Below are 9,283 nucleotides of genomic sequence, written 5' to 3' on the forward strand. Positions count from 1 at the left end.
ATTTTAAAGCTGATGAAAAGGGTGACAGTAAAGGTAACAGTTGTATTTACCACTAGCTGGGTGGATATTAGGGGCTGGGAAGGAAGGCTGCAGAGCCTCTCGTGTTACAGAATAGAAATTTTCTTAACTAAGTAATGTGATTTTGTTTCCTGAGGAAATTCTGTGAGCTTGAGTTGGGATCTTACCAAACTATTAAAAGCAAATGCTTTCCTTTTTCTGTACTGAACTTGCTCTCTTCCTGTTGTGCAGCTGCTCAGGTAACCTATATCACAATGTTCTGCCACAGGAGAGGTATATTTAGCTCTGCTTGTTTGGCAAGGAAGAATGAAATACTCTTTGTGAGGGCAAGCTTGCAGTTGTACTTAAATGCCAGCTATGCTAAGCTTGGGTTAAACTGTAAAGAGCAATTTTTTCTTAACCTTTGTTCTGTAATATGGATTTTGTCTTTGCTGTTAGCTGAAGATAAACAGCAGAATAGAAGGGAATGAAGAAATGTAATTATTATTTCATACCTTTTTATATACTGTTTTGTCAGGATTAAAATGGCTAGCTACCAAATTTGATAATGAACTGGCTTTACCTGTTTTATTCTGAAATACTGGTGTCTGTACAAAAGCTCACAAGACTAACTTACATAGATTAGAGAGATGGAAAAACGAAAGGTTATGTGACAAGAAACTATAACATAGGAGGAATTGCTGGTTGGGATAATTGTCCCCAGAGACAAACCATTGCTATGCTGAATGAGAATGGGATGATTACAATGGGAAATTGTTCTGTGTGTTTTTTTTTTTCTCCTTTTTTTCTTTCTGCCTCTTGAGAGGTAAACTCTTGTATTTCTGGGGGTTTAACAATTTCCTGTTGTACCTAGGTGAACGTTATCCACACAGCTAACCCCATTGAACATGCTAATCACATAGCTGCGCAACCACAATTTGTTCATCCAGTGCATCACACGTTTGTTGATCTCTCTGGTCACAACCTAGCTAACCCTCATCCATTTTCAGGTAAGGATTCTCAGTCACTGAAGTTCAGATTATTTTTTTCTGTTGTTAAACTGTCACAGAGGCTTCTTGCTGCACCAAGATTATTTTTTCCCAGTTAACCCAATGTGATGGACTAATAAATTTAAGCAGCATCTTGATCTCATTCTGCTGTTGCCTGGACAAGGAGGAGCAGATTGCTACAGATCTATGAAATATCTTTTCCTGCCAGCAGGGAAACTTTCTGCTGGTGTGTGTGCATTGGAAAATGGGAGGTGTACTGTTCTTGGCAGGGACTATAAGACCTAGATAAAGGGCTGTAAGGAACTGGGACAATATTTCTTGTGAATGGCATAGGGAAAGAATTGCAGTGTTATTCCCTTGATGAGTCGTGGTGTCTGCCCTTTTTATTTTAATTACATAAATTTGACATGGGGGTAGGATGTTAGAGGAAGGAAAGTGTATTAGAGAGGAGTCTGTGTGGTGGGATCTGCTTTCCATGTGTTGTCAGTCCTTCAGATTGATGTAATTATACTTAGGAACTAAGTTTTAGTTTTGGATCTCCCACTGACTTTTTTAGTGGCCTTATACAAACTGTCTCTGTGTAGCTACCTACAATATTTTTATAATGCCATTTCCCTCTTGCAGATGATGGGAACAGAGGATTAGTTATTAGCTTTACATAAAAGTTGTTTATCAGTATCAGCTAAGAAACTCCTTTCATTTTCTTGTTGCAGTTGTTCCAAGCACAGCCACTGTTGTGATCGTAGTTTGTGTGAGTTTCCTGGTTTTTATGATTATTCTGGGAGTGTTCCGAATCCGAGCTGCACATCAGAGAACGATGCGTGACCAGGACACTGGAAAGGAAAATGAGATGGACTGGGATGACTCTGCTTTGACCATCACTGTGAACCCTATGGAGGTAAATCAGACTGGTGTCTCAGCACCTCACAAAAAATTCCTCTTTCAGCTGTAACCGGTATGACTGTACACAGACAGAGTAGTAGAGCAAAAACAACCATAGAACACAGAGAGAACAGACACTGAGTTTTTAATAGATGCCCAAAAGTGACAAATCCCAAGAGCAGTTACGTTTAGGATTTTGCATGGGCTGTAGCTTTGTGATACACAATTGGGCAAGAATCACTTGAATCAGGCTTTACAGTTCAGTGTTCAGTGCTAGTGTTTATCATGCTGCACTCTACCTTAGTGACAATCAGCTTTTTTCCCAAAGTTGCAAAAAGTTATTGTTGAAACATTGTCTGTATTTAGGACATTTCTGGCTGCTGTGTTTAATGTCTGAAATTTTGGAAAATCAGAAACAAGAAAGATGTACAACCTTAATGTTATTTGTGTTACCTTACTTGAAAGGTCTTTCTCCAGTAGAATTTGAAGTACTGGATCATACTTATGAATTAGTTTGGTTGGATTGACAGGATTGATAGAAATGTTACGAAACAAGAAGAGCTATTTTAGTGAGAGTTTAAGCTTTGTTTTCTGGTTGCCTGATTACTGTTGAACTTCTAAAATCAGTAATAAATTAATAGCTCTTTCTCAGTAAGAGTACTCTGTGCCCAATCCAAAAGAATAAAGGGAATTTTGGCTAGTATGATATCAACAGCTAATTTCTATTTTAACAGACTTATGAGGACCAACACAGCAGTGAAGAAGAAGAGGAAGAGGAGGAGGAAGAAAGCGAAGATGGAGAAGAAGATGACATCACTAGTGCAGAGTCTGAAAGTAGTGAGGAAGAGGAAGGAGAGCAGGAGGAGGACCAACAGAATGTTAATAGACAGCAACAGCTGGAATGGGATGACTCTACCCTCAGTTATTGATTCTAGCTGTTCCCTTTGTCTTTGTTTCTGCTCTAGAAGACTCCAGTGTAATACACTCCATTGTTCCCAAGGATTCATGGTGTTAAAAAAAAAAAAAAAATCATTCTGGCCAGTAGATTCAACCAACACACATCCCAGTGTTTGTGTTATGTCGGCTAGTTCCTGATGCTGTTCCTAGAATTGTAGTTAGCACCTCTTTTCCCTCAGCCATGCCTCAGTGACTGGATTTTTTTACACTATGTGAGGAACCACCTTGCACTTTCTCTTCATGTCATCTCAGCTAAGTGACTCTGCAGATCTGTAGCCATTGCACATGAATTTCTGAACTTTTTTTGCTCTGTGAAACAAATATGGCTTTGTTCTCTTTTGTCTTTCTGAAAGATACAAAGATTGCTTGTTGACAAAGGGTAAAGCTGATCATTTCAGCCTGTTGATTTCTTTTAATTTTTTTCCCAAATTAGTGCATGTGTAAAGTGGCAGAATGAGGTTAATATGTAGAAGATTAACAGACTTTTTAATATTTTGTAAATATATTGGAATTATGTAATTATGTCATTTGTGGTAGTGAAAACAGGGATTGGGGTATAAAACATGCTAAAGTAAAAAAAATCATGAAGCATGAAGTAATACAAGTCTCATACTACTGCAGCAGGAGCACGGGCACAGTTTTCTAGTGTAGATGTTTCAGTAAAACAGTGTCATTGGCCTTGGCTGCCGTGTTCACTCATGCCCCACTCTGGTTTTTCTTTTTTATTTTTCTTTTTTTTCCTCCAATCCTTTGTTTTTGCAGAGGGAACAGACAAGCTTATGAGAAACTGTAAAGGCTCTTTGGAACCTGTGCAGAGGTTCAACTGCCCAACTGCCCTGCCTAATACAGTTTGTTGGGTTTATTTTATTTTATTTTTTCTGGTAAAGTTTTAGCATAAGGGCTGTTTAAGTTATTGGGAGAAAAACACTACTTGGATGGTGGACAAATGAGTGTGCTGGTGCTGTGGTGTGCTGCCACAGCACCTACTAATTACAGTGAGGCTGCCTGTAGTACAATGATGGTCTGTTCATCTTGCTGGCAGGACAGATTGTTTGTTTAGTTGATTGATTGTTACATTGGTAATTGAAGCTGGAAAGCCTGAGACCTGTGTACCTGCGCACCTTGGCTACCAGTCTACATAGATAGGTTTTTAGTTTATTTGACTGTTCATTTTTTTGCATTTGGGAATGGGAGGGTTTGGGGCATAGCTGATACCATTTCTATTAACCACACTCCTGCTCATTCCCTGTAGCTCCTTGTACAGTAACTTGGACTGTTGGTGTATTAAGACTTCGTTTACACTTAGTAATTGTGTTTTCCTGCTGGTGAAACTATAGCATAAATTATCCAACCAGAAAACCTTGGGAATCACATTAATATTATTCCAAGTCATGGCTGATTTTGGTTGTTTCCAATCAAAGTTCTAACTTGGAATTGCAAAGGACTTTTTTAAAGAACTGACTGAAAGGTACGAAAAGTAAGTTATGACCCCATGGTGGAGAGTGCTAGTTTTTTCGTAAGGCAGGTCTTATTCATTTAACTTTACTTGTCCTATGCAGAGCCTTGAATAATGAATATCTGCTTACTTGATTTTTTTATGTTTGGAGGTGGATTAAAGAGTAACTTGTTTTGCTTGTAACAGGAAACTAGGACTCCATTCACTCCTCACCACGGTAAGCAAAGTTTCAGTTTTTGATCTTGTATGTAATCTGCCTGTGTTCTAGATGCACAGACCACACATGTCATAGCAGGCTAGTTAGTGGCCGACAGTACACAGCAGGGAAATGTTGCGCTGGATAAGCCTGCTAGAGGAGCAACAAGCAAGCCAAAAGGTGGGAAAGGAATGGGAGAAAAAGGGTTGTCATTTAAAAAAAAGATAAAGATTGATCCAAACGTGTTCTATAGTTTTGATTTTCAGAGCAGACCTATTCTCACCTAGTGCACATCTTGCCTCCTGATGTATGTAATGGGATCTAATGGTGGGTTTTATCTGGTGGTAACACTTGACTCTGTGGAGTGCCTTTTACAATAATAGATGGACCTGGAAGCAGGGGAGAGAACCCACACAACTAGCTTACCGTTTTATTGTTTTTTTTTTAAATGTAAAATTTTAGATTTCTAAAATGGGGAAATGGTTTTGACTACTTATGTGGTAATATAACTGCTAGTTTTAAGTAAACTGGGAAACTTTTAACTTATGTCTGACAGTTGTCCTGTGTTAATGTGTAGAAGACTTATCCTTCCATATACTGTCACTGTAGCTGCTGTATTTTAGACTAAAACTGATCATGACTTAATGGTAATACTGAAAGGTTGTAAACGTTCTGATGCAGTTTGTAGCCACTTTGGGTATAACTTTCAGATGTGTATATTGGTAACAGGTCAGTTTGGAAAGTCTATAAGCTACAATAAATTTCTGGTTCTAAAGGTTGTTTGCATTTATTTCTTACTGAATGGAATGAAGTTGGGTCAAGTTGTATTAACTGTGTGTTAGTTTGTCTAGTAGTAGAGTCCAGTTTTATTTTCATTGATCTTTCAAGCACAGAAGGACTGGGGCATTGTGGTGTACAATTTAATCTTTTTTTTTTATTATTACTTTTTGATGTACAAAACATGTACCTAAAACAACTGAAAAGTTAAACATGTAAACATTCTCTTTTTACAGAACCACATTTTGACTTAAAAAAATACTTTTTTCAAAGGCAACAGAATAAGCACAATCTGTTTTTACAGTTAAAAAAAAAATCACAAAAAAAATCTCTAAATAAATAGAAGTAGAAAGGGGCATCACTTTGAGCATATTTATAAAATCAGAAGTTACTTATTTACAGTGAAATGTAACATTTCTCAAAGTAATTTAAGTTTTAATCTTCGGTACAATTCAACTTGCTGGGAAGGATCAGGTGAGCTGCTGTTTTGTCAATCAGAGACAGAAACCTCTTTGCTGACCCAATACAGCCATCAGAATTTCATTAAAGATGCTATTCCAGTGGAGTACAAGGGAGGAAGTCCACTCGCTGACTCATGGACATTCGTACTTGTAGGTAAGTCAACTTTCTAGATTACAAAACTTACCTAAAACTGTGCTGAATTGAGAAACACTTTTGGAATTGCTCAGTTCTAGCAGTTTATGCTGATACAACTTTGTTTTATTGCACTTGTACAACTGAAGGACAGATGACATGAGCCACTGCTGCTTTGTACTTCTATAAAACCGGGTATGAACTGCTGCGAGCCTGCAAACAAGAGTACCTAAGACCAAGGAACCTGCTAGGTAAGACTGCCTTTCTACACTATGACAGAGGGGATCCTGGATTTTCAGTTGATGGCAGTGTAAGAGAATTGCATTTACATTTACAGATTTGTAGCATGTTCCCTCCTATTGTGATCACAGGACATCTCACCATGGATACGGCCTAATGAAAAAAGTGCCTGTGAAAGCACAGGCTCGCTGTCAGTTGTGGCAGGTAATCTGCTGCCCCGTGGAAATGCTTGCGTTTGTCCAAGTCCTTACGGTACTGGAATTTTTTAATTGGGTGTAAGGGAGATGAGCATATCCCTACAGCTACTTTGTGACGCCCTTTTAGCCTGTGAAGCAACAGACAATACAATCTGGCACTGAAAAGGAAAAGTATCCTTATAATACTTAAAATATTAGCTAAAAACATGTCAAATGGATTTGTTAAACAGTTCAGCTTTGTAATACTATATTTACAAATACAGATCCACTGCTTTAAGATTTAGTTTGAAACCTGAGACAAATAACTGCTGTTCAGTTCAAGAAAACAGTGAGGAATATACTACACGTGAGAACCACATCAGTGAAAGCAATTTATACCGTATGGCAGTATTCCTTTCACAGAGGACAAGTCAAAGACCATTTGAAGCTTCTTTTAGTCTAATCTCCAGAAGCAGCAGCCATTCTAGAGTCCTGTCTCCAGTCAAGATAGGGTCAGTTTATACACGTTTATCCAATGCTGATTTGCTAGTGTTATAAGTCAAATGCATAGCTATGGGCTGACACGAAGCCTGGCTTTAGGTTCTAGCTATCTAGGGTGTGTAACATAGGGAAAGTACAGCACAACAGTTGCTTTTTGTAGCTGCAAACAGGCTTTCAATATTACTTAATATGCTGACAAACTGTTAGAGAGGGTTGTGTAGTAAATAATTTGGGTCAATTACAAAGGCACATACCATTCTATCTTGACATGTTCTGCCAAATCTCAGTCACATACAGTTATTTGAAAGGTGTAATGAAAGGGGATCAGTGAGGATTGTGTCAAGTTAAAAGCAGTTGTCTGCTGTCTAACTGCTGCTTCTGGAAAGAGGTGCTGTATGAGAAGCAACCTGGTTTATACCACATACAGAGATAACAGTATAGAATAGACTTCATAGCATGAAAAGAAACCTTGAGTACGTAAAACAACTTAAATGAGCCATAATGTTACATTTAATCCATCATCTGGTATCATCTGTTTGTATATAAAGGCAATGAAGAAAGTTTTTTTTCTATTAAAGTTGTTTCATGCATACCAAACATCATAATATCTACTTGTACTTTCTACAGAGGTAGAAGTTACTTTAAGGCAGTATTAACTTAATTATGCAGCTTATGAAAAATATGTTTGAACTTGTGCTTTTTAAAAAACAGTGGACTTAGCCAGCATTATCTGGAATCATTTTGTTTCTTTTGAAGTACCAGGAGTACCTGGTTTTAAAAAGAGCTGAAAGTCAAGAATGAGTTGTACCTAGATGCTGGATGCAAAAACAATATCAAATCAAATTTACCCCATAACAGGGGTAGATCTACTAAGAATAAACAGTTCAATTCAGCCTCTGTCTGAAACTGGCTGGTTTTGTGTAAGCTTTAGGCAAAAATAATTCAAACCAGTCATGGAAGCTAAGTTTATATGAGAGTAGACCATTGTTTGATAGTATTTGGATTTCTTGTCACTTAAGAAACACAATACGAAATGCCTGTATTTCACAGGATCACAGAATGTTAGGGATTGGAAGGGACCTTGAAAGATATCTAGCACTGTTCAATCTAGTTAAGGGCATACGATCAAAGATCTGATTCAGCTTTAGTGATGTCTTGAAAATTGAATGACTTTGTCATTCCTTAACATGTAGGAATGATAGCACCTTCATAGGAACATGATGATGTGGAGAACACAGGGAAATGGAAAGAAAGCACCTCAGTGAACTGCTAAAGGAAGCAGATACTAACCAGACTACTTCACTTATCTTCCAGCATGACCCATAGGCTGCAGCCTGCTTGATGCACCTCACTGTGCTCACATGAGGCACAGAGGGACAGCAGTGGCTCTTGTTCATCTGTCCCTTTGCAACACCAGTGCTCAGAACTGCCCACCAGGTGAGGACGCTAGCTGGAAACAAAAATATGACACAGGAGTAGAAATATATGATTAACAACAGCACCTTGTGGGAGAGGAGGTTCCACCTGGGAAAAAGACGTAGGCAGCAGTGAGAGCAGAAGGCTGGAACAGTTTGTCCAGCTGTAGGTACCAGCACAGATGGCTGCACCTTGCTCTTTGACTGCACCACCCCGTACAGACACAGAGTCTTTGCACCCCAGCTCTAATAACAGACAAAAAGTCATGTACCTTAGTTGAGAGCAGGATGTGTGTTGGAAAAGAACAGAGAACAAATTTGTAAGATGAGTTGAGATGCAACTTATTGCAAGTAATTTTTCAGTGTTAAACCCACTCATCTGGCACTCCTCTATCGTTACACAGGAAGGCAGACTGGCCAAATAACTTAAGCACAGAATGGTGCCATCTGTCCCAGCTGACACTGGATTACAGTGTTGTATCCTAGTGATTACGTAGGTGTAGGCCAGCGCCCTGCATGCATGCAGTAGAGGGAAGCCCAGGTGGCCAACGAGCTCTAATGTACCCCAACAGGAGGTACATGTAGCAACCAATTACTTGCCAATTTTCAAAATGCAATCTTAATGTTTTCAGGCTTACGAACAGAAAAAAAAAAAAAATCCAGGAACGGCTTGAGGTGGAACTAAAGTCCGATTTAGGAAAGCAAACAAATGTACCTAACCCACAATAGGCTGACCCAAGCCTGTTCTTGTAGCATCAGCTTTTAGACAACAATAGCTGGACTCCAGTTCCCTTTCAGAACATTTTGGCCTCTGAAGCAGAGAGATAGTAATACAATAGTATGGATATTTTTCCCTGTCACACTGCAGAGTAAAACAATTCACCCAAGTAGGTTTCAGAGGTGATGTAGACTGACCTACCTTGCTGCACACTGAAACAGGCTAGAAGGAGTGATCACGTAGTGAGTTAAAGCCTCTGAGCTGTAATTGTAGGGGCCTAGAAGAACAGCTATAGTATAAGAGCTATAGGATAGCTTTTCAGTGTTCAGCTGGATTGTCAAGAAAATAGACACATTAGCCCACT

The 9,283-nt window shown here is 38.8% G+C and overlaps 1 protein-coding gene across 2 annotated transcripts in view; it reads left to right on the forward strand.

Moving 5' to 3' along the window:
- Positions 1–5,276, forward strand: part of CLSTN1 (calsyntenin 1) — a 39,053-nt gene extending 33,777 nt beyond the window's left edge. For both annotated transcript variants that reach the window (XM_084300330.1, XM_084300331.1), the window contains 3 exons: positions 872–1,007; positions 1,721–1,905; positions 2,624–5,276. In XM_084300330.1, the coding sequence (XP_084156456.1) occupies positions 872–1,007; positions 1,721–1,905; positions 2,624–2,818 (516 nt within the window). In that variant the 3' untranslated portion in view covers positions 2,819–5,276. The remainder of the gene's footprint in view (positions 1–871; positions 1,008–1,720; positions 1,906–2,623) is intronic.
- Positions 5,277–9,283: the final 4,007 nt, after the last annotated feature.

Source organism: Netta rufina (genome assembly GCF_964035555.1).
Source record: "Netta rufina genome assembly, chromosome: 22".
In the NCBI taxonomy this organism is placed as follows: domain Eukaryota; kingdom Metazoa; phylum Chordata; class Aves; order Anseriformes; family Anatidae; genus Netta; species Netta rufina.